We start from the raw sequence: 24,102 nt of genomic DNA, 5'->3' as shown, positions 1-24,102 counted from the left end.
GGGTGTGGTTTATACTTGGGACGTCGGACTGCTAGGAAAGGCCGCCCTGCAACTGTCTCACAACTCCGCGGTTTCGGCCGTCCAAGCTCCAACGGATGGCCTGAAGTATTCTGGAACTCCGGTCGAGCCGCACATCTGTTTCCGAGTTTGCCATTCTCTATCGAAAGTTGAAAGTTGGTATAGGTCATCAGTTACGGCCGACCTTCACTTCGGCAACCCCCACCCCCGGCAACTGCCTGCTGTATGTAACCAGTGCTGGGCTGAGGAGCTCCGGTGAGGCTCACACATAAATGGACGTTGCGGTGCATCATTGCATTTGTCATTGACGGATTTTCTCCCGCAACGACAAAATCTTATCCGCCGCGGCTGCAAGGCTTCGGGCGAATGAAGGTGCGAGGCAAGTCGGTGTGGGCTGAATAGCGGCAAAGACGCGTCCAGGCCAGACTGGGTCCCGGGTCGGCAGCTGGGCGGGATTGACACCGAGTTGGCCGAGAAACACAAATCCATGAAATGGTAAATTTGGAAACGCCCGGGCGGAACGTGGAAGGATGGAAGGCTGACTGCGCCTCACCTGTTGATCCCAGCCACGATAGATGGCTTACCTTATCTTATCTCGAAAAATGGATTGAATTGAGGTGGGGTGGAGTCTGCACCTCACCTTAGTCATCTCACGTGCCTCCGCAGCCCTAATTGTGCGCCGACGAAATTCGAAATTGGCTATCGGCCCCCGTAGCGAACATACCGAAATCGCCAACCCACGACGAGCGCCCGGAGTATTAGTCCATCGACAATCCTCTGCCTTCCTTTCTCGAGTCCCTTTGGTTGGAGCGTCGACATACTAACCACCGCCAAAATGCCTTCGGAAGCCGGTCACAGATGTGAGTAATTCGATGTCCAATCCCCCTGCTGCAAAAGTTTGCAATGTCGAACAGAGCCGCGCATTGCCCTGAACCCTGTGAATATGGTCAATCATCGAGCACTCTGAAGATATCACATTATGGTGTTTGCATATTATGGAACTTCAACTGACATGATTCTCTGCAGTATACGTCAAGTAAGTTGCACCCAATCGATTTTCTACCCATCGGAACCGACGACGCAACTCGTGGATCTATACGACTGCGCCCATCACCTGAACAAACGATGCCTCAGCGACCCGAACTTTGCGCGACGAAATGTACTTCAAACCGAAAGAATCGAAACTAACATGCGTTTCAGGGGACGTCACCTCAGCTACCAGCGTAGCCGTCACGTCACCCACTCCAAGACGAGTCTGATCAAGATCGAGGGAGTTGACGACACCAACGCCGCCAAGTATGTCACCCAATCCACGCCTTTTCCCCTCGCAACGCCCGACACGAAACGGTGGCTAATATGAGAGCAGCTTCTACCTCGGCAAGAAGATCGCCTACGTCTACAAGGCCCAGAAGGAGATCCGCGGTTCCAAGATCCGCGTCATCTGGGGCAAGGTCACCCGCCCTCACGGTAAATACAGCCTCCTCCGATCGAACACTTTCCCCGCGAAACCGAGCCCTCAGCTAATACTAGGAAACAGGCAACTCTGGCGTCGTCCGCGCCAAGTTCTCCAACCCCCTCCCCACCCGCTCTTTCGGCGCATCCGTTCGCGTGATGCTCTACCCCTCGTCGATTTAAAAAACGGACTCATCATCGGACGGAGTTGGTATTTGAGGATGGATTCTGAATTGGTTGCATCGGTCCAGGCAAGGGCAAGAGCATAGTGCCTTGCTTGCTAAAAAAAAAGGCATCAAATCAAACTCGTCAAACAACCACGCATGAAGGGCGAAACGCACAACCCGCCGAGAACCCTCCCCCACCCTATTTTTTTCATCGAGACATGGGAATATGATTCTGCGTGATTCGACAAAAGAATGGAAGAGACGTTTGTGTACGGGTCGCGAAGAGTAGCCATTATTGTCGAGGGCTCGAGGACGGGGAAATGAAAAAAAAATCAACAACTTGATGTTGCTGGCCGGCTACACAAACGCGATAACGACGAACGGTAGATCGGGCGGCATTAATGTCAGGTGTTTTCAAAAGACATGGCTCAGCGACGGTATTCAATGGTTTTTGCACAACTTCCATTCGGCTCCCTCTTCATAAGCTGCCCGCGGCTTGTCCCCAGTCCTAGTCCAAATGTCTTGCTGCGAAAGCAGTCCCAAAGCCTCCACGTCCAAACTTTGCCAATGTGTGCTTGGGTGATGTACAATGAGAATCAGTGACATACTCACAATACATATTTGGAACGATGCTAATACGCCCAATCTACCTTGCTCTATCTATTCATGTGGACTGTGCGATTCGTGGAAATCCGGGGAAAGAAAGGCTGCCCTAATCTACTGCCATGTTCCCTGACTTTGATATCCCGTCCATCACCCAGGTAGGTATTCAAAGCATCTCAGGTTTCCATCGAGCATCCCAGGAACCTTTCACTTTATGAGGACAATATCGCAAAGTGTCAAGGAGGTTTCCACTTGCGCCAGCAACCCTATGGTCCCAAAGTTCTCAAGGGACACTTTAAGAAGTGACGTCAAGGGCATTTCACTGACACGAAGCGGATCCATGGGGGCCGCTCCCACCCCGTCCCGATTTCCCGCAGCCGGGATATCTTCCGTCCATCTTCGGCAGATTTACCGCTTCGGTACCACGAACCGGGGGCCTCCGACCGAGGGGAGGTGACCTTCCGAACATCTCCGCCTGGCTTGCACTTTGTCGCCAGATTGGTTCCAACTTACTCCGATTCAACGCAACGGAGACTCGCCTGTGTGTTGCACACATTTTGATTGACATTGGATTGCAGGGGAGAAACGTAAAACGGAAAAGACCTAGGTGGATACACGAGAACGTGGAAGCTGAACATCATGAGACATGTCGACACGCATGCGCAAGCGGCTTATCCACCATTCATGTCTACGTTAGGTACGACACGACATTATACCGATGGGACTTTCCAAAAAGAACTCGACATTGACCTTAGAAAGACGAGAGAGAAAAGAAGGGTCGTTTAAGGAACTGGCCCAAGGTGAAAGTGGGCATGAACCGACGGGTCACGTCATATAAAGGTGATGCCTTCCAGCCCAAAAACCAACTCATGCAAGTCACAATCTTCAACACAGCTCTAGTATGAATGTTTGATTTTTGTACATTATGCCATACACTATCTCCGCTTCACTATTCCATATGCCCCGTGTTGCATTCCGAAACTCCTAAACCCCGTGGAATGGGGGCCAACAAAGACTCACCAGCCTCAGCACCCTTTACCACAGAATCCATCATTCAATATCCTCCATCGCCCACGCGCTCACGCCCGCCCTCTCGACATTAGCCTTGAGCTTGTTCAGCACAGCCTGGCGCTTGGCCCGCTTCGCCATCAACTCCGACTTCTCCTCCCCGCTGAACCCGCTCAGCTTCTTGCGCGGAGGCGTGCCCGTGCCGCCGCGGCCGCCGTACGAGGCCACGGAGGACACCATGGAGTTACGCAGGGTTCCGGGCGACGCCATCACGGCAGATCGCTCGGGCGAGAAGAGGATGGAGCGGCTGTTCCTCTGGGGCGTGACCATCGGGGAGCCCTCGCGGCTGTTGACCGACGAGAAGCGGAGCTTGCGCATCTGGTTCTCGAGGACGTCGATATCGCCGGATCGCTTCTCCACCATGCTGGTCATCTTGCCAATGGTCCGCATGACGGCCTCGACGGTAGGCATGTTGGAGGTGCCTTTTCCAGATGCGCTGTTCGCGGCGGCGATTCTGGTCTTCAGGATCGTCAAGGCCTCCTCGGCTTCGGCGAGAAGCTTGGTGAAGTTTGTGTATTCGCGACGCAGCTCGTTCTGCTGACTTGCCTGCTCGGTACTCAGAGGCAGAGAGCGGCTGATGTCGGCTTGGTCGGGGTCCGTCTTCACCATAATGATCTTCTTAAGATCATCTTGCTTTGATCGGAGGCGAGACATTTCGCGGGCGAGCTCGTTGCACGCCTCAAGCTTCTCTTCAACGTCGTGAACACGACCATCCTCGAGGTCCTGAGCCAAAGATCTATCAACGACTTCTCCGAGCTCATCAATCTCGCAGAGAACCCAACTGTCTGGGTTCTCGAGATCTTGCTTGCGTCGACCCCCGGCCTTGAATCCGATGTCGTGCCCCATGAGAAAGCTGGCAAGAGAGCGAGCATTCAGACCAAGGGTGTCGATCATCGAGTTAATGTCGCGATACACTGCCTCCACCTGGGCCGGGATGGTCTCCTTGGCTGACGGCACAACGTTTGAGTGGGCGATGAAGTCATCAAGCTTTAGTGTGGGCTCGATCTTGGAAGCAAGAATCTTCTGAATCTCATCATCCTCCTCGTCTTCCAGCGCCCTGGTCTCTTCGGCCTGCCGCCTTTGGCGCGCAAGTCTTTGCTGAGCAATGAAGTGATCATCGTTGGATTTGTTCCCGACAATGGATGACCCCATCTGCGAAGGCTGCTTTTTCTGGGCTGCAAGAATCTGAGATGCCATGCCCGGGGCACTAACCGAACGAGCAGACTCCTGGCGCATGATGCGGCCTGGCACAGCGCCACGGACTGGGCTGGGAGAGCGAGGGCTGGTTTGGGACGGTCGGGGGAACATGGGAGCATTGCGGCTCAGGTCACCAAACAACGATGCCCGCGGTCTCTCTTCCTCCGTCCGTGGAACGGAGTAGGTGCTGCTACTAACACCACCGAACGAGCTTTGCGGGGTCATGCCCGCCGTAGGGGTCATCGCCGTCACGGATGGGCTTTGATCCTTGGAGACAATGACGCCGCTGCCCTCAGACTCATCATCGTCGTCCTCATCCTCAAGATCGGTGTCATGCTCACTATCAGGCACAGTCGGAATGGAGGGGAAGACAGGCTCCTTGGGCTTAGTGAGGAAGTCTGGCGGCAACGGAGCATCGTCTACTGCAGGTGTCGTGTTCTGAGGGGTAGACGACCACGTTGCCGACGACAAAGATTGCTTGGGCATCTTGAGGAAGTCCGGAGCCGCAGCAGGTGCAGTAGATTTCGGCCGTTCAAGCTCCTCGGGCGAGGACTGGTCGTCTGCTGGCAAATGAAGCGCCGCCGAAGGCGTGGCAGACACTGCGGTCTTGCCAGGCTTGGGCGTGAGGAAGTCGGGTGGGAGAGGAGCTTCGTCGGCCGGAGTAGTGCTTCCCTGTGGCTTTGAAGGCTTGAGGAAATCAGGCGGTAGCGGAGCAGCGCTGGCTGCCTTCGTTGACGTTGCCTTTGGCGTAGTGAGGAAATCGGGAGGCAGAGGCGCATTGTCCACTTGAGGTGAAGCCTTACTTCCACTGTCTGAAGGAACATTTCCGGTGCCCGAAGAAGACGAGGAATCACCAAGAGGATATGAGTTTTTGCTAGTCGTATCAGGGGGAAGAGGAGTGCTGGACTCGGTCTTGACCTCTGGTGTCTTCTCTGACGGCTTCGCAGAACCAAACAAACCTCCAGTCGCTGGCTGAGAAGGGAATCCAAACAAGCCGCTTTTGGGGGCTGATGTTGAAGTCGGTGGGAAACCAAATTTGGAAGGCGCTGGAGTCTCTTTCGGCGTTGTGGATTGGCCAAGGCTGAAGACCGATTTGGGCTTCGGTGTTTCTTCGTTCGATTCTGTGGTCGTTTCCTTAGGAGGAGTCTTCGTCACGGCGCTTCCCAGTGCAGAGCCGAAGTTGCTGCCAAACAGAGAGGATCCGCCAGGGGTAGAAGGCTTCTCATCATCATCCTTGGCAGAGGGATCTGCCTCGAAGGTGGTTCCCAACTTGAAAGGCTGGCTGAAGGGATTGCTAGTCGCCGGGCCAGTCGAGCTCGGGGGAGGGAACGCGGTATCCTTAGAAGCCGTGCCCAGTTGACCCCCAGAGCCGAATGGACTTGACGAAGTCTTGCTGGAGAAAACACTACCACCCTCGTTGCCCTTATTTGCAAGGGAACCAAAGCCACCAGAGCTAGCAAAGCTAGAGAATCCCCCAGACGCAGGTGCAGGTTTGGCTGCTGATGCACCGCCGAACACACTCTTATTCTCGGATGTTCCGAAACTACTAGGCTGGCCGAACGCCGGTGACGCAGACGTGTTCGCACCAGATGCTCCGCCTGACGCCCATGGAGAGGACTTCTGTCCAAGCGACGACGACTGACCAAAACCGACTGATGAAGGCTGGCCAAACGCCGGACCTGATGAGGAAGCAGCTGGTGTCCCAAAGGCGCTGCCACTGCCAAACGCTGACTTGGGTGCAGCCGATGGCGTAGCAGAGGGGGTCCCGAAGGCGCTTCCGCTACCAAACGTCGACTTGGGTGCATCCGATGAAGCAGCGGAAGGGGCCCCAAAGGTACTAGCACTGCCAAACGCTGATTTGTTTGCAGCTGGAGTTGTGGCGGAAGGGCTTCCGAAAGAGCCGCCAGTGCCGAACGCTGATTTTGTTGCGGAGGCCTGAGCAAAAGGAGAGCCAGATGTAGCTGAGCTGCCCCCAAAGGGGCTACCGCTGCCAAACGTAGATCCAGAGGCTGCGGGAGCGGCGGGAGCGGCGGAAGACGTTGTCGCAGCGCCCCATGGTGAAGCCTTAGATCCCAGGGCTGATGAGCCACCAAATGTAGGGATCTTGGATCCACTGGAACCGAACGGTGAGGCCTTTTGGCCTGAGCCCAAGACGGATGCCGAACCGAAGGCCGGGGTGCTCGAAGGAGCGCCAAATGCTGATGTGTTCGAAGCTGGGGCCGTCACCGGTGCTGCTGCTGGTGTCGAGCTGGATGCGCCCGCAGGGGGCGCGGAAGTATCAACCGCGGCCATGCCAGGGTATGTCGTGCCCTGCCTGATGGAGTCCTCGTAGATAATCCACCATGAACTCAGTACACCCTCATTGTTCAGCACCCACAAACCCGGCACTGGGCCGGGAGAATCTTCAATCTCTTCATCGGCGGGCAAGGGCTTGTACACCTTGTCCTTGGCTGAGAGATCAAGGGCAACACCGATGGGGATGGTATTCTCATAGCTGTCATTCATGGGCAGAGAGGCACGTTTCGAGTCATCGGCCAGTTCTGTTGTGGTAAAGACGCCGGCGGTGTCGACTGGATGGTCAGAAGTCAGGGGTGACTTCGCCCTACTGAGGAGGCCGATGTCTGGGGAGACGGTCGATGCCACGATGAGGAGATCTGAAAGGTTGGGAGGGAATTCCTTGAGCCTCAATATTGAGTGATGAGGCGGCTTTTCGGCGCCAAACGGGTCGACGGGGTCGTTCAGCTTCTGGAAAGTGAAATCTGATGGCAGCTTTCTTGTAATGAGATGGTATACTGAATTTGGCGGGGACTCCGAAGTTGATGTGTGGATGGCGAGGAAAAGATGATTTTCCAGCCAAGTCAGAGACGATACTGTAGTCAATTAGTTCAGCATGGTTGCGCGTTCCGTCAGCTCGAGAACCTACCGTGAGCATTCGACACGTTTGATGGCCGCGGGATCTCGCCCTTGGCCTCACCCTCAGGGGTCATTTGGAAAATGGTCCCGTCCGCCAAGCCCGCCACCAGCTGCTTTCCTTTTGTGCTCCAGCTTATGCAGCTAACCTGTGCTTTCAGAGCATTGCTGACTGACCTCTCCTTCAGGTTCGCCATGTGCAGGTTGCCGTTGTTCGTCACAATGGCACACAGTTCCGCCTTCTCGGTCGTGGGGTTCGGGAAGAGCGCCCTCAAAGTTTCGCCGTTCGTCGCAAGCTCGAACGCAGCTTTCGTGGCACCCTGGAGCAGGCTTTCCACTTCGTATACCGCGAGACCGCCTCCGCTCTCGGCGGAGAGGATCAGGTAGTTCTCGTCGGCGCTGAAGGCGAGCTGCGACACCCTCATAGGCATGGGCAGCTTGCCCTGCGGCTGGAACGCGCGGACATCGGAATCGCCTTCCTTTTCACCCTCAAAGCCCTTGCGCACGGAGTCGGTCGAGGTGATGGTGATACCGTCGGGTCCAGCGGCGGCGACGAGGCCTCGGCGGGAGGCGATGCTGATGAGCGAGGCGGTATCGGCGGGCGGCGGGGACCAGGCGGATGTGAGTCGGAGCTTCGCGTCGCCTGCAATCGACTTGAAACCAAGCGCCTGAATAGATTTACATGGTGAGCCTCGAACTTTCAAAAGACAGCGGCATCGACGGTGTCGGTGACCAGATCTCACCTCGGTCTGGATCACCTCCAGCTCGGGGCCTTGAGTCAGTCCTCCTCCTCCTCCGGCCGTGGCATTTCCTTGGTTCGCGAAGCTGAAAGCCATGACTGTTGCGACGTGACCGGCTTGTGGAGGGAGGACGTGTAAGTCAGGGTGGTCCTTCGCATTCGCTGGAGGGGTCGCGTTTGTTGATAAGAGTTTTCCCCTTGTGCTTCTTTTCTTTTTCGTCTTCTTGTTGCCCCTCTTCTATTTCTTGCTGTTGTTAGGGTGCTTCGCGCTGCACTCAGCTTGGGGGGTGTTGTTGCTTGAGCCACGAGGTTTGGCTATGTTGCTGCTGTCGCAACCGGCAGCTATGGGATAAAGAGAAGGAAAATAGCTGGATGAAGCCTGGCTAATCGCCTCAAATCTGGAAGGAAATAAGTATTATGACGTCCCACACGTGGAAACGCGATGCAATTGGGTGCAAAGCAGAGAGACAGGCGCCAGTCGAGATGCGTAAAAGAATCTTGCACCTTTTGCTCGTCTTTTGGCCTGGGACTTTTTTTGAGGAATGGCTACCTAAAAATTCCCAGCTCTTTGCTTGGCCCATCCCCCCGTTCCCCGGCCGGTCGCCTGCCAATCCCTCCAAATGTTCGAGTCACGTGCGGTGAGCTTCGGTTTAGCTCAGATCTGGGGCTCTCTCTGTCCAATCACTGCTGCCTCTGGCAAGCTCCGTCGAATGTCAGGGTGCCTTGCAGGCGTGCAGGAGCTCCCAGGCCCCCCCAAACAGCGGCAACGACCATCGAAGGCAGCTTTTAGCCTCGTCATCCAGCTCTACCTTACCGTTTACCGCGTCCACCTTCAACCTCACTCGATCCCCACCTCATCTCTCGACGACTTCTCCTCGGACCCAACTTCGACTGCCACGACTGACGACCACAAACTATTTGAACGAATTCGACGGTTTCTCACATACATAGGATAGCGACCGGGGTTTCCAGATAAGGCAGCAGCAACGATGCCCGGCTTCGACTTCTCAAACTACAACCGCAATGCGGCCCTCCACGCCCGAGGTGTCCCCCTCCCCAAGGCGACGAGCACAGGTACCACCATCGTAGGATGCATATTCGACGGCGGTGTTGTGGTCAGTACCCTCCATTCGATTCACGTCTTTGAGCAACGATGGCAACCTTTGGGATTCGCCTGGTCCCCCCCCCCCTCTCCCACCCCGATAGCATCCCTCGCCTTCAACCGCAGCAGCTAACAGAGCGAGGTGCACTCTAGATTGCCGCCGATACAAGAGCAACTTCCGGTCCCATCGTCGCCGACAAGAACTGCGAAAAGCTGCACTACATCGCTCCCCAGATTTGGTGTGCAGGAGCCGGTACCGCCGCCGACACCGAGTTCACCACGGCAATCATATCCTCCAACCTCGAGCTCCACGCCCTCTCCACGGGCCGCAAGCCCCGCGTCGTCACCTGCATGACCATGCTCAAGCAGCACCTCTTCCAGTACCAGGGCCACATTGGTGCCTACCTCGTCGTCGCCGGCGTCGACCCCACGGGAACCCACCTCTTCACCGTCCACGCCCACGGTTCCACCGACAAGCTCCCCTACGTCACCATGGGCTCCGGCTCCCTGGCCGCCATGTCCGTCTTCGAGACCCAGTGGAAGCCGTCTCTGACCCAGGACGAGGCCGTCAAGCTCGCCAGCGACGCCATCCAGGCCGGTATCTTTAACGATCTCGGCTCCGGAAGCAACGTCGACGTCGCCATCATCACAAAGGACAAGACCACCCTCAAGCGCGGCTTCGTCAAGCCCAACGAGCGTAGCGCTAAGCTCAAGAGCTACGCCTTCCAGAAGGGCACCACGGCCGTGCTCAACGAGAAGATTATCAAGAAGAACGAGATTGGCCGCTACGTGAGCGTAACGGAGGTGCCGGCCGGTGAAGCGATGGAGGTTGATACCTAGATGCATGATGTTTACGAGGCAACTGGAGGTGGGGGTTCTTAAGACGTGCTAAATGAAGTACTCCCATATCGGGAAGATTCTGTACCAATACAATGATGGCAATAGACGAGACTGACGCAAACCGTTTCCCCCCAAAGTGCCAACTTCCCATCACTATTTTGACATGGAACAGCATCGATAATTTACTTAACAGGGGCTTCGATAGCCGCTGACTGTGGATGCTTCCACAAGACTTTGGTCAACATCCATTCCTCCTGACATAGTACGGCCATTCGACCCCTTGCTAGCAGTTCGTGCCAACTCAAAGTGGTTGCTCAACAGTTTGATTTCGAAAAATTTGATCCATTGGCTACACTACCGCAACTGGGTAGGCAGACGCATTTTGTATGACAAAAGGAATCCCCATGAAGTACCCTATGAAGAGAGCCATTGCTTCCCTCCCAGAATAAAAAAGACAAAAGTGGTATATACATAGGAATCAAGGGTATGTTCGATCAAGGTCTGGACACGCAGAAAGGACCCATCACTTTTTTGTCCCTATGTCACAAACCCAGAGCCTCTCCAGGACCCAAATCCCTCGCACACATTGTTAGAACAAAGTAGGGAGAGGCGTCCTTATTCCCCCCCTCCCTTAGGTCACACTTTTTGAGACCTCGTTGAATACAGAAAATGGCACAATTCCTAGCCTCTGAGTTTTTAAATGCCCAGTAAAAACAGCTGCACTCCGCAGAGCCAGTCTTCCGAAACTCCGAAGATGCGGGGTATGAAGGTGATGTGTTGATGCAAGTGGTCATGATCCATGAAATGCCGCTAGTCGCTCCGCGCAAAAAGAACTTCAAAAAGACTCATCGCTAGCCAGTCTTAATGCCGAACATGGTGCGCGTCCTCGACTTGCTGCGGGCATTCTTGGCAGGCTTGTCTTCGTCATTGTACTTTGACTTGTGAATCCTGTGATGGCGCTTGTCAATACCAATATTCCGTTCCCTTGGAGGGCTACATGTAAAACATACCAGCTGTTGCCGACCATGTTCATCCCTTTGGCCTCAGCTTGTCTATAAAAGCCAGCGGCCTTCTTAAGGTTCTTCTTGCAGCCAACTCCTTGAGCGTAGCAAAAGCCTGCTTCGGCCAGTGCATCTACATCGCCCCAAGCTGTTCACACCATTAGCTTCATGAATCCGTCAAGAACATGCAATCTCAGCTTACATCCAGCGATCTCAAAGCATCTCAGGGCAAGAGCCTTGTCCTGCTCGATGCCCCATCCATTCATATGGCTCACACCCAACTCATAGATGCTGAGTGCGAACTGTGCCTTACGAGTTCTTCTCTCCATGGCATCCACAAACTTTCCTTCCTTGACATGGTCCTCGTCATCAGCGATTTCAAGGCTGGCACATTCAGCTGCTTTACGCAGCCACTCAACACCCTCCCGCTGGTTGGGCCGCATACCCCAGCCGTGTCTGCATGCCAGCGCATACAGAAGCATACCTGTCGGGTTGCCTCCCTTCGCTGCATGGCGAAGATGGTAGGTGGATTCCTTCACTGAGCCATTCTCATGGCATTCAATACCCTTGGCTAGGTGATCCTCCGGAGACATGTCTGAAGCTGTCGGGGCACCTGATGCCAATGAGCGAGCCGCCTTGACAGTGCTGTTAGAATCACTGGTGGTAGTTGACATGGCAGTCTGACCACGAGCAGCAGTATCGTGGGCCTGAGAAACAAGGGCACGACCCCGAGAATCCTCCTCTGAAGCCCGGCTCTCGGTCGATGGACGGCTGGGATTGGGGGATGGCTGCGGGGCGGGGCCACCGCGATCGAGACTGCGCTTTCCTTGCTCGAAAGAAGGCTTGCCCAAGCTGAGGTTATCGGGCTCTGCTGAGCTAGATGGCCGAGTTGGCGGAGATGGGGGTGCTCCGCGTTGGATAGCTTGCACGTTGCTTGGAGCAGTCACGGGCTGCTCCCATTGAAAGGAAGCTTGCGGGTGAGGGTCGAGAGGAACAGATCGCTGCACGATCTTGCCTCGGGGAAGTGAGTACTTGGAATAAATGTACGAAGGAGCGGCCTTGCCATCGTCGTGCACATGGTCGGGGAAGCCCTCGCTGTTCATGCTAACAGGAGTATTGGCAGAGTCGTCATTCGCAAACATGAATGACGGTTGGCTGTCGGATGAGGCCTGACGCGTTGGGGTCTCCAAACCAGGTGTGCCGGCTCGGCTCATGGGCCTCGAAAAGTTGAAGGATGGTCGCGGTAATGGCATGGAGGCGTCGGAGCACACGGAAGGTGAGCGTTGGAAAGGACCTGGGTTCAGGTTGGGTGACGCATTTGACGCCGCATAAGCGCTGCAACTTGAAAGTTTGCGCGGGGGCAACGATTGAACAGAGTTGCTCATGTCGTCGCTAGTATTTTCGAGGGGAGAAGACATGGAGGTCGCCGATCGTGCTGTGAAGCTCGGTCGCGGAGGAGCCAAGCCAGGTCCATCAAACGAGTGTCCTTTTGACTTGCCGGGCGATCCATTTAATGAATTTTCGCGTGACCGTGCTGGCGAGAGCAGAGGTAGTGAATGATCTTTTCGTGGAGGCGAGGTTTGCAAGTGAGAGTCGTTCGTGGGGTGTTCCATTGGCGTAGGGGACTGCTCTCTTCTTGCGCCAAAGTACGTCTCATCCTGGTGTTCCTCCATCGAATCCAATACTCGTCCACGCATCATGTCGGGCAGGGGCGTTGGGAGAGGCTCGTTCTCGTCGGGAGTAGGCGGAATGCGGCTCATTCGAGGGTGCACCGAGACCGGTCGATCTTTCTCAGACGGGAAGGCGTCCTCTACCTCGGTTCTAAGTCCCAATCCTGGGTTTTGAAGCTCAGGAAGTGGCATCTCGTCGGATCCTGAATCATTAGACATAGAGCGAAAGTAGTCTGATCGGCCCTGTACGACCAAAGGACTTTCAGTCGTCAGAGGTGGTAGTCTGCTCATGCGCCTTCCTTCGCCGCTCGCGGCAGCTTGGAGCTGTCTCGCCAACAGGCGACTCTGAAGAGCGAAGGCATCGAGAGGTGACAATTCCGGGGGTGCCTCGCCTGCGACGTGGAGTCTAGGGGATCGCAAAGGTCTCGAAACGTTGGACATGCTCGAGGGCGCCCGAAGGTCGATGAAGTTTGGGCGTTGCGGCGACATGGTCGGTCGATTTCGAATCGCGTGTTACTTTAAGTTCCCATGCAATGCGATGCAGCTGTTTTGCAGGTCTCGTATGCGTTGGGGAAATCGACAACAGACAGAATGAACGGTCGGGCGAGCCTAAGAAGTGGTCGGTGGTTGGAATCCTGGCGGTGCAGGTCGTGTCTTAGCCGAAGGATCGGTTATGGCGTCAGTCTAGAATGGAGGATGCCACATAGAGGTCGAATAACAGGTCGATGGCCGGCTGATGGTGTGGCTGCCGAGAATGCTACCAACCGCGCATGAGAACAATGAGGTCAGGATTGGTTAGACGCTCGAAAACGGGAGAAAGTTTCGATGCGGGTCGAAGATGGGCGAAAGAAGAAGCAGAAATGGAATCTGAGGTCGAATATTTTGGAAACGGATGTCGTCGTAGGGGCCTTTCCTTTCAGTTGGTGTTGCAGATGGATAAACAGGTTCGAGGATCGGTAGAGTATTCTTTCTTAGAATCCAAGCAGTACGCACTAAGGTAGCGGGAGGCGGGCGTCCGTTTTAGGCACTGCGGTCTGGCGGATAACAAAGAAGGCGCAGCAGCCAAGTGGGAAGGTCGAAAGACGAAAAGAGTGTTGGAAGAAAAAGAAGAGGATTCGAGGGTATCGAGAGACAACCTGAGGTAACCTGAGGTTTATTCAAACTGGCCGGCCGGTGCTTGGTGCTCAGTAAGGTAAGTAGCAAGAGGTCTCAGGCCGAGAGCAGCTGAAAACGGTTCCTTTCGACGCCTGTGCTAAGGATTGGTCCCGATCTGTCGCGAGGAACAGATGATGGAACACGGACACGAGGAGGGGAGGGGGAAGCCTAGGAGGGAAGGGGGGGAAAAAGAGAAAAGGTAGAGAGGAAGCGAGACGAGAAGCGGGAAAGAAAGAATGGAAGCGATCTCTGTTTCCCCCCAGAATCGGATACGAGGGGGAGGTGATGAGCAGGTGCCAAAACGGCCGGGGGAGGCAAGCGAAAGAGGATGAACGAGGAGACGAAAGAGGGAAAGAAGCAATGCACTTGAGTCGCCCCGGGCTGGAACTGGTTGTGGTGCAATAGTGCAATGGTGCAGCTGGATTGAATTGGATTGGATTGGATTCCCAGAGGGGCGGGCACTTGGGCACTTTGGGGCCCTAGGGAGGGGAGAGGACTCAGAGGTGACTTTCCACTTGTCAACTGGGACAGGGTGTTATTGGGCCAATCGTGGGGACGCAAGGAACAGACTGAGTTGAGTCTAGCACCTAACGCGACGCTAATACAGGGACATCAGTGCTCCGTAAGGTACCGTAAAGATGGAAAGCACCTTCCATTCGACACCTCACGTTCCCATACTCAAGACGGTAGGAACGCTCCTGAATGGGAATCCTGAGGTGGGTGCCTCTCACTTGGGAGCACGGGCATCGAGACCGGTAGAGGGTAGGGATACGTACCGCGGTACGTTCAAGGGATGAGTTAGCACGACCACATGTATCCGCAGCCACGACGGCGCCAGGGCCCCCCATGCGAGGCACGCCGCACGGAAGCAGGGGCAACAACAGGGAATGGCATCACAGGCGGACGCCCACGAAACACAGCAGGAACAACCGGTGAAAGTTGCACGCGCATAAGCAGCCAGAATATGCATTTCTACGCAGCCCAGTCCTTAGGTACATCAAGGCATGTAGGTATTCGTACCTATGTAAGGTACAGCAGCAGCAGCATCACTTATTGAAACCCCTTAGTGTCTGCAGTTGTAAATCATGGCTGGCCGTCTGCCGATGGCGTTGTCTGGGGTGCAGGTACACAACAGTCATTGGATGGCATCGCATAGCAACACGATGCACTAACAGCAAGACCCAAATTTCCCCTTTTTTCTTGTCTTGTCGCTCGTCCCCGTCTAATCCCTGCTTGCTGGCCCTGCAAGGTGCAAGGTCTCTACTTCCGCCCGTGACGCCCCTCCTTCAACCTTTCAAGCCCTGTGGCGGCTGGCCCTGCGACCTCTTGCGACCCTGCGCTTCAACTGGAAACGGGGACGTCTCCAGTTCTTCTCTGTCGCTGTCACCTTGTTCATTAATGCCAATGCGTCGTCGTCCGTAGCAAATCGTAAGGTAGGTAGCGCGCCACACTCCGTTTTCCTTCTAGACCGTCGACGACCACGTTCACGCCGATTGTGCATGTGGCTTGGACATTGTGACCCGAGGTTCGGTGGCAATCAGCAGCCCGGGACTGTATACTGTACGTGAGTCTACCTTTGGTATGGCTGATATTCAATGCTCAGTCAGGTACGCGCTCGGTTTGGTCGTCAACATACGTGAGAGTCTAGGGCATAGTCATCTTCAGGTCAACGTGGGAGCCGCGCCTAGGTGCATAGCAGGAGTGTATGCCTTGCCCGTACCTCTCGTCTCTGCACCTGCCTGTACCTTATTTCATGAGTTTATGTACGTCCTTCGTTGCCATGATGAAAGATGCGGTGGGTGTAGATCGTAGAGCACGTCAGGTGGGCTTGCTTTGACATGCATAACGGCAAAGGACACAACCATCTTCGGTAAGGAAGCTGCGCTTCCTTTTGGCACCTTGGTATGAGGTGATGATCTCGTGTCGCCAGTTGCCACACTGAACGGAGAAAGAAAGACCAAAGGGAATGCCTTTCCTTCTTCAACATAGAGGTTACCTGAGGTGCCTTACCTAATAATCATGGAATCGCGGTTTTTTTGTATCATCTATGGTGTGAGTTGGCAGGTAAGGTATTCGGTTCGTACCTTCCCGAGTCTGTTGGCCAGAAGTTGGAATGGGAAGCAACAGCTTTTCAGCCTGGAAGTAACAGCCCTGCCACCGGTCATTCCCGCTTCCACTGCCGCTTCCTTCTCGTTCTTCCCGGTTTAGAGTACGGAGTACAGTTCCTGCAGCAATAAGAATCGCCCAGAATAGCCCAGCCATCAACCTACTTTAAGCACCTAAGGCATTCCCGGGCGGGATGGGAGGAACTTTAACAGATAGGCACGTAGGAAGCGCAACAGCCTCTTCCCTCAAGCTCCAGGCTTCAGGTGTCGCTCATCACTGCCCATCTAAGCAAGAGCCGTTCTAGCGGCATCCTCGACTCAGCTTTCTTCTGAGCTGTCCTGAACCTGACGGAGCTCTTCCCATGCCCGGGCTTTACTAAGGCACTCACGCACTGAGCACTATGCTAGGTAGCTAGAGGGGAGGGAATAGTGCATACGAGGTATCCGCACGCTGCCCCGGACTGAAGTGCGTTTCTCGTCATTCCATTCCATTTCCTTATTAGCGGATGGCCAGGAGACCTAACTTTAGTAACATTGTCGCTGCACTAACACGGGCGAAGACCCAGGCTAGAACACGCTGGGCCAGAAATCTGGACCATTCATCGAGAGATCAACGCCTGGCGCAACACCACACAACTCTGTTCTTCTCTTCCTCTCCAACACCTCTTCCCTGCTGTTTCTCGGCCTACCTTACCAAGGCGGCCGGGCGCTGTTATGCACAAACAGCTATCCGCATCGTTGCTGTGCGAAATGTTGTTGTGCGACGACTGTCCATGTCCACGATGGAGATTATCTTACTGCTAAAGGCCCACCGTCCAGTACCTTTCCACCTACCCTGCCTAACCGTTTACACTAACGGACGCCAGCTCTAGATTTACGGAGCTGCTACGGAGCATCCTCCATCAACTAGACATGGCGATGTGTCGTCTTGATCGTCGGTCCCGTCCACTCGCGAATCACTCGTCAGCGGGAGAACCCCCAATGGAACGCACCCTTGGGTCTTTGACGGTTCAACCTGGATGCTGGAAGGGCTTGAGCAGCAACTTCCCAGCAAGCAGCCCCATCAACAACAAAGGAACGGACGCCAAAATAGACCAATTGGCAATTCCCCCCCAAGAAACGGAGCCACATGCCACGGAGCGACGGTCCAGAACAACATAAACAATCAAAGTAGAAACCAATAGGTCGCACATGACGAATCGACGATGGCCTCACGGACGACAGCATCCCCTCTCATATCCGCTCGAAGCCTGTCGGCATCATATATTTCCCTCCCAATTTTCTCTCGAATCCCACATGGCACATGTCCCGCCTGTCGCCTGCCCTCCTTTTTCCTCCACTCCGAGGGGGCTCTAATTATTTCGCTTCCCGCTCTCTGCAGCGTGATGCCCCTGGATTGGGAAGTCATCCCCGCGTTTCATTGGCTCATCCCATGACCCAACAGAGTACGAAGCATCGTCGGAAAACCTTCTTTTGAACTTTTGAATTGCTTTCTCGTCTACTTTGGTACTCGATATTGGTACCTATCCGTACGGAGTACCTTACAGCAGGTAAGACATGTGCCATTTAGGGACCGCGCTCATTACGACCTTCTTCCTATGGATACATACAACCTTATTAGTGCGACGTTGCAACATGCAGTGCCGCTGCAATTGCCAATAGCCTTCCTATGGTCTATGGGGCATGGTCCGGGACCCTTCTTTTTTGTTTCCCCGGCAAGAATCAAGAAGGAAGACTGCCCAAGACGGTACGGAGTCACGGAGGATTACACCTCGAAAATTTCTCTGCCAACATATGACCTGCATGGACTGCCAATTCAAGGACGGGAAATTTACAAAACTCAACCTTCTTTCGGCTGGGGAAATTACACGGCGGCTCACTCCCACGTCGATCCTGGAGGCCGCGTCAACAAACACCCAAAAGCAGCCGTGACGATGCACCAATTACCGAGCACACTTCAGTTGACGGCGACCTCTGCAAAAGATGCGAAGAATACGCAAAGATGCGCGGTCCCATCATTGCCAGCCGCGGTCTCTACCTGAGTATCCGGGGTTTCGGCTGTATCCATGCTCGTCATTCACAACTCAATGTCACTGACAACTTTCAACAACCATCAGACTTACGGTACTATACCGTGTATGTATAACAACCTGTCAGGTCGTTTCAGCCTGCGGCCATCATCCCTTCTGTCGGTGCCTCTGTCGTTCGTTCATTCGTTGCACTTGGGGTGCCCTCAGATGAACCCATTTTAACGGTTTATGTGGACGCGACCAATGATAGAACGCGAAGACTCCCCCAACTTGCAGCTTCCGCCATGTGAGTAAAAAAAAAATCATTCCTTTTCTGAAAGGTCAATTTTCTCCTCCTTTTCCCACACAAGAGTGTGGCACGAATGCATAGGGAGACACAGCTCCTACGGCGCATTCACTACGGACTCGGATGTTCTGCCCATTGACATTCTCTGACAAAAAGAACTCCTCCTCCCCCATTTTTTTTTTTCCTTCTTCTCCGTCCTCCTCCACAATCCCCTGCATGCAAAGTGCAAAAGATTCAGGAACGACGTTACCCTCCCGATGGGCTTCTAGCTTCTGTGAGACAAGTGGCTTGTTTCGCTCCCGACTCAGAAGCACGAGTGGGGCCACCCACAGAGCACCACATTTATTGGACACTCTTTTTTCCAATACGAGGGTTGACTGCTCGCGTGGCTCGTGTACCGCATCGAACACGGCCGCGATGCGGCGGGTGGTGTTGAAGTGGCGAACTAAAGTTCTAGCGATGGACGTCGTTAATCGTTAGGGGAGGTCTAGAACTTCACTGCAATTCCGTCCAACATTGTTCAAACTTCAGCATATCTCGTCCCATCTTTTTTTTTTCGCTTGCCAACTCCCACCATTCCGGCCAAGGTGACCAAGCCACATGATTTTGAAAGGATGGGCCCCCGGTTACAGCTGCCGATTCATCCCACCGAATCGCACCCCATATCACAGTACACAAAGCAAGTCTCTCTTCCTTGGCCGCATGAAGTTCTCTCGTCTGGTCACGACTCACTGTGGCGCGCATAGTGATAACTGCCACAGAAACATGATATCACCCCTCCCCCCCCCCTTCTCCCGTCACCTTGAGTGCAGCCATGTACGTGGCGGCGGGCGGCGGCGAATGAGAACTTGGGAAGTTGAGGATACTCGCTATCCAATGTCTGATGTAAAACCCTCCTCGCTAGGCCCCGGCATATACCTCTGCCAGGGTCAGGAAGACCGGATGCGATGCATGAGATATCTTGAGTAAAGTACTTACTCTCTGCAGACAAAACTCAGTCCCATCACGGCCAAATCCTGTCCGCCGCGGAGTGCTGCTCCCCCAGCATTCTATACCCGTACGAATATGCAGTAAACTTGTCCTATCAGTAGAAACCTGTTTCTGTAGGCATTTTGAAACCCAGCTTCTCCAGTCGCCTTACAGGGCATCTTTCTTTGCCATTTAGAGTTGCTTGTCGGTATCAGATACACCACTCCCCCCCTAAGAAAAAACATTGTCCCGGTATCTATTTTATTTATTTATTTTTTATTTTTTTTGGTATATATCTCTTATCTCATCTTGCAAAGAGTATCAAAGCCACACGCCGTCTAAGACGGATGGACGGCAATGAATTGAAACCGTTTACAAAAGTGATCTTGTTTGTTCTACAGCTAAAGGTCGTGGCAAAGATGTGCTATAATTGTCCTACCTATCCTTCACATCGCGTTTTCCATGAGCCGCAGCAAACCATTGTTGGCCAGGTGGTCGGTCTCGTCGTCAACTTTCGCCTCCCCCCACCAGCTTGCGTCAACGGCACACCGGAAAGTAAATAAAGTTTTTCTCTGAGCTGAACAAGATGCTCAGCTCGTTTTCGAGTGTAAAGTGTGGTATATTTAGACTTGGCCGCGTTGGTTTTTTTTTGTTCCTCGTGATCTGCCTCGTCCGCACTCTAGGAGAAGAAAAACTTGGTTGCTAGAAAACACAAAAAAGACCTTTCGGCCCCGCCACTGCTGCGAATCGAGGCGCAGCTCTCAAAAAATACGCCATCCATCATTCAACGCCACCTTCCGGCCTCCCCACACGCCCGTGTTTTTTCAGGCCCTACCGAGGCTCAGATGTTAAACAATCGGTAGAAAGTCGTTTTGTGATGATTTGGATGAGTAAAGTAGAGTGGTTAAGGAGGTTGTTGGAGGGGCAATTATCTGGCAAAGACCCCATTGAGCCCCTCATCTGGTCCCTCCAAGGGTAGCTTTCCTCTAAGAATAGCTTCGTATGAGCCTCTTTGCTCACGAAGCAACCATCCGCAAGGTTCCGTTTCGTTACCATGAGCCAGGTCGGATGTTCGGAGTTAGTATAGAAGCTGTGGACGTGGGGGGGGCCCCGCATCTTCTCAATCTCAAGTCTTTACCATCGATCAGAGTGACGTGTCTGCCCAAAAATAGTAGTCCTGGGTTGCTCCAAGCGATGTCAAGCTCGTAAGCTGAACACCACAGCTCGCACATGCACCAGGGCAAGTATACCATGCTCATCGCCTTTGTCCACCAAAGCTTGCGCGGAGCGCCAGGATCTGTTGTCTCTCTGCCTCGGGGAGCATGTTGATCGTCTCCATCGGCAGTTCCATAACCTGCCGCATGAGAGCGTCGGGGTCTTGACCCAGAGGTGCAGCAACTGGCGGGGGTACGCCATAGGGAGCTTGCTGCGGGGGAGGCGCGTACGGCGTGCCGGCGACAGGCGGGGTGTTGTTAGCTCCCATCACGGGGACCGGCGGGAAGCCGGGGGTGGGCTGTGGCGGGTAACCGATCGGCGCGGCCTGCGGTGGGGGCGCCGGGGGCGCGCCGCCAGGCTCGATGACGGAGTGGATCGCCTCGGGAGACACCAGACCCATGAGCAGGAGAGCCTGGAAGACGGCGTATGCCAGTTGCGGTGCCTGCTGGAGAAGTTCCGTCGCCCTGGCGGGGTCGGTAGAGGCCAGCGCCTTCATCTGTGTGAGGATATCGAGGAGTTGAGAGGGGGGAAGGGTGTTGAGAGTCCGTGAGATGGCGTCGGTTGCTGTGACGTTCGGGGGGAGCTCCTTGCCGGCTGGGAGAGGAGGCAGCGTACTCGATTGCATCGGCGGCGCGACAGGGTTGTATCCGTTCGAGGCGTGGGAGGGGTTGCCGCCATCTCGGCCCTGTTTCCATTGTCAGATTCCAACTTCAAATGCCGGGCTGTACCTCTATACGTACGTGTCCGTGGCTATCATTGTTGTCGTCACTGCCGCCCTCGTTGGAAAAGTCGACCCTAAGTTTCCTTCCCATAATCTCATAGTCGTTCAGGTTGCGGACAGCCGACGCTGCGGAGTCTGCGCCGCATAGTCAGTCAAGTCTAGATTCTAAGAGCAGTAGGGTTCTTCTGAGAAATACCATTGTCTGGATATTCTGCAAAGCCGAAACCCTTGGGCCGTCCGGTCTCGCGGTCGTAGACTAGGCGGAAGTTGAGGACCTTGCCGGCGCTGCTGAAGATGTCGCTGATCTGCTCCTCGGAAAGGCCTAGGACAATTGGTTAGATACATAGAGTCTTGTGGAAGAGTAGTTCCTACCATAGGGGATATTGCCCACGAAGACAACTCTGGAAGGCGGCTTCGACATCACGGTATGAAGGTGCGATGGTCGGCACACAAGACTCGCTCAGTACGCGCTCGCCAAGGCGGTCAAAGGGACGTTGGGTATCGCGTTCGTTGAAAAATTCGCAGCGTTCTCTTCTTTCGGTATCGATTCCTCGATTCAAAGTGTCGTGGGTATCAATTTGATTCAGTCGAAGGACGGCGCAACGGTGATGATTTCTTGGAGGTTGCCTTTTGGATCAGAAAGCACTGCATTCTCCAGCCTTGACTACCAGGCTGGGATTTTACAGTGGGGACGGGAGCCGCGCAGCTTAAGCACGAGCCATCTGATTCTGGATTGCTTCTAGTGGTCTAACGGCATCTTCCATTGGCCAACGGCCGACAATTACCCAGGGACCCGGACCCGCCCGCCCCGTGCGAGACCCCTGACAAGATGCACCTTTAGCGCAATTGAGAGCTGGACCGTGGACGGGCTGCGTGGCCAGAAAACGAGTGAAGGTGGCCTCTACTTTACTTTGGATTTGCGCAACTCCCAAGGCTTTGTGAGATCCAATCCTCCTACCTTGCTTCCAACTCGACTTTCTCGCGTCGACCTTCTCTTCTCATGGTTCAGGCGGGGTCTCTCACTTCCTGATATCACCTTTTACCTCTCCGCCACTCCTTTCAGCGTTATTCTGCTTGGCGCATTGTTGCGAAAGTACGACTTTTGGCCTACTCCCGTTGATTCTTCCCACAACGCTTACGAGGCTACCCCAAACTCGCGATAGAGGTCGACAGCTCTTGATAACACACTCCTCCTCCCGAACTCACCATGCCGGCAAAATCGAGATTCACAAGGCTCGACGCCTTCACAAAGACAGTCGACGAAGCACGCATCCGCACAACGTCTGGTGGAATTGTCACTATCGTGTCGCTGATCGTAGTCTTTTGGCTGGCCTGGGGAGAATGGGTTGACTACCGGAGGATAGAGATCCACCCCGAGTTGATCGTGGACAAAGGAAGAGGTATGAAGCCCTGGCAGTCTCTCCTATTCTGTACAGGCAGAAGGAGCTAATATGTACCCGGTAACAGGCGAGCGCATGGAGATCCATCTCAACATGACTTTCCCCAAGATGCCCTGCGAGCTCCTCACCCTGGACGTCATGGATGTTTCTGGCGAGCAACAGCACGGCGTTCAGCACGGTATCAACAAGGTTCGCCTTCGTCCCCAGAAGGAGGGTGGTGGTGTCATTGACATCAAGGCCCTGGATCTGTAAGTTGCCGCAAATGTCGCTTCTGCCGGGGAGCTTTCTCTAACACCTTCCGCCAGTCACTCTCGTGATGAGGCTGCTGAGCACCTGGATCCCAACTACTGCGGCCCCTGTTATGGCGCCCCGTCACCCGCGAACGCGCAAAAGGCCGGATGCTGCAACACCTGCGAGGAAGTCAGGGAGGCGTACGCGCAGGCTTCGTGGGCTTTCGGTAAGGGCGAGAACGTCGAGCAGTGCACACGCGAGCACTACGCCGAGCGATTGGAGGAGCAGCGCCAGGAGGGCTGCCGTATTGAGGGTAACCTGCGCGTCAACAAGGTCGTCGGAAACTTCCACCTTGCCCCTGGCCGCAGTTTTAGCAACGGAAACATGCACGTCCACGACCTCAAGAACTACTGGGACACCCCCTCCGATGCCCAGCACGACTTCACTCACACTGTTCACTCCCTGCGCTTCGGCCCCCAGCTGCCTGACACCGTTACCAAGAAGATGGGCAAGCGCGCCGCTGCGTGGACGAACCACCACGGTAACCCTCTCGACAACACCCACCAGGAGACCAACGATCCCAACTACAATTTCATGTACTTTGTCAAGATCGTGCCTACCTCCTACCTCGCTCTCAACTGGCAGAAGGGATCCAACCCCGAGGAGGAGAACTCTGGCCTCGGTCTTCTTGGCCAGGGAAGTGATGGCAGCGTCGAGACTCACCAATACTCCGTCACGAGCCATAAGCGCAGCTTGGCTGGTGGCGATGACTCTGCCGAAGGACACCAGGAACGCCTCCACTCTCGTGGCGGTATCCCGGGAGTCTTCTTTTCCTACGTAAGTTCCTCCATACCCGCGTCCTCGACCTCCTTCACTCACACGAACGTGTCCAGGATATTTCTCCTATGAAGGTCATCAACCGCGAAGAGCGCGCCAAGACATTCACTGGTTTCTTGACCGGCCTTTGTGCCATCATTGGCGGCACTCTTACCGTCGCCGCTGCTGTTGACCGCGGTGTCTTTGAGGGTGGACTGCGTCTCAAGAAGATGCGCTCCAAGGATATGTAGATTAAAGAGATGGAAGACCTGGTATTGTAAGTAGTCAATATGTGGTGGAATATTTCCGTACGCTGTGCATCAAAAGTGGAGTTTGGGTGGCTTGGTAAAGAAGGCTTCATCGTTTCAATCAATACATAAATATCAAATGTGCCATTGGAGTTTATG

The 24,102-nt window shown here is 54.5% G+C and overlaps 8 protein-coding genes across 8 annotated transcripts; 3 read left to right on the top strand and 5 right to left on the bottom strand.

Annotated features, from left to right (window-relative positions):
• Nucleotides 1–853: 853 nt before the first annotated feature.
• Nucleotides 854–1,653, top strand: CPAR01_09748 (60S ribosomal protein L33-A; the record flags this gene model as incomplete). Its single annotated transcript, XM_060494012.1, has 4 exons — nt 854–878; nt 1,056–1,314; nt 1,385–1,485; nt 1,556–1,653. 4 exons carry the CDS (start codon nt 854–856, stop codon nt 1,651–1,653), a joined length of 483 nt encoding a protein of 160 aa, XP_060348142.1.
• Nucleotides 1,654–3,290: 1,637 nt separating this feature from the next.
• Nucleotides 3,291–8,251, bottom strand: CPAR01_09747 (uncharacterized protein; the record flags this gene model as incomplete). Its single annotated transcript, XM_060494011.1, has 3 exons — nt 3,291–7,375; nt 7,429–8,083; nt 8,159–8,251. 3 exons carry the CDS (start codon nt 8,249–8,251, stop codon nt 3,291–3,293), a joined length of 4,833 nt encoding a protein of 1,610 aa, XP_060348141.1.
• Nucleotides 8,252–9,143: 892 nt separating this feature from the next.
• CPAR01_09746 (proteasome subunit beta type-7) lies at nt 9,144–10,096 on the top strand (the record flags this gene model as incomplete). Its single annotated transcript, XM_060494010.1, has 2 exons — nt 9,144–9,269; nt 9,410–10,096. The coding sequence occupies 2 exons, from the start codon at nt 9,144–9,146 to the stop codon at nt 10,094–10,096; spliced, it is 813 nt and encodes a 270-aa protein (XP_060348140.1).
• Nucleotides 10,097–10,947: 851 nt separating this feature from the next.
• CPAR01_09745 (uncharacterized protein) lies at nt 10,948–13,256 on the bottom strand (the record flags this gene model as incomplete). Its single annotated transcript, XM_060494009.1, has 3 exons — nt 10,948–11,044; nt 11,107–11,245; nt 11,300–13,256. 3 exons carry the CDS (start codon nt 13,254–13,256, stop codon nt 10,948–10,950), a joined length of 2,193 nt encoding a protein of 730 aa, XP_060348139.1.
• Nucleotides 13,257–14,509: 1,253 nt separating this feature from the next.
• CPAR01_09744 (uncharacterized protein) lies at nt 14,510–14,770 on the bottom strand (the record flags this gene model as incomplete). The annotated part of the gene is made up of 1 exon (XM_060494008.1): nt 14,510–14,770. The coding sequence occupies one exon, from the start codon at nt 14,768–14,770 to the stop codon at nt 14,510–14,512; it is 261 nt and encodes an 86-aa protein (XP_060348138.1).
• Nucleotides 14,771–19,071: 4,301 nt separating this feature from the next.
• CPAR01_09743 (uncharacterized protein) lies at nt 19,072–19,390 on the bottom strand (the record flags this gene model as incomplete). The annotated part of the gene is made up of 3 exons (XM_060494007.1): nt 19,072–19,095; nt 19,145–19,212; nt 19,318–19,390. Coding segments are annotated over 3 exons (165 nt in total), but the record flags the coding sequence as incomplete, so codon positions are not given.
• A 1,177-nt stretch (nt 19,391–20,567) lies between these two features.
• Nucleotides 20,568–21,669, bottom strand: CPAR01_09742 (RNA recognition domain-containing protein; the record flags this gene model as incomplete). Its single annotated transcript, XM_060494006.1, has 4 exons — nt 20,568–21,212; nt 21,256–21,383; nt 21,445–21,570; nt 21,621–21,669. The coding sequence occupies 4 exons, from the start codon at nt 21,667–21,669 to the stop codon at nt 20,568–20,570; spliced, it is 948 nt and encodes a 315-aa protein (XP_060348136.1).
• A 786-nt stretch (nt 21,670–22,455) lies between these two features.
• Nucleotides 22,456–23,946, top strand: CPAR01_09741 (uncharacterized protein; the record flags this gene model as incomplete). The annotated part of the gene is made up of 4 exons (XM_060494005.1): nt 22,456–22,648; nt 22,716–22,896; nt 22,954–23,716; nt 23,773–23,946. The coding sequence occupies 4 exons, from the start codon at nt 22,456–22,458 to the stop codon at nt 23,944–23,946; spliced, it is 1,311 nt and encodes a 436-aa protein (XP_060348135.1).
• Between the last annotated feature and the right edge of the window lie 156 nt (nt 23,947–24,102).

Source organism: Colletotrichum paranaense, assembly GCF_030867605.1.
Source record: "Colletotrichum paranaense strain IMI 384185 chromosome Unknown Scaffold_7.1, whole genome shotgun sequence".
NCBI classification, from domain to species: Eukaryota; Fungi; Ascomycota; class Sordariomycetes; order Glomerellales; family Glomerellaceae; genus Colletotrichum; species Colletotrichum paranaense.
Note: the sequence above shows the minus strand (reverse complement) of the source record. Positions and strands in the feature narration are given on the sequence as shown.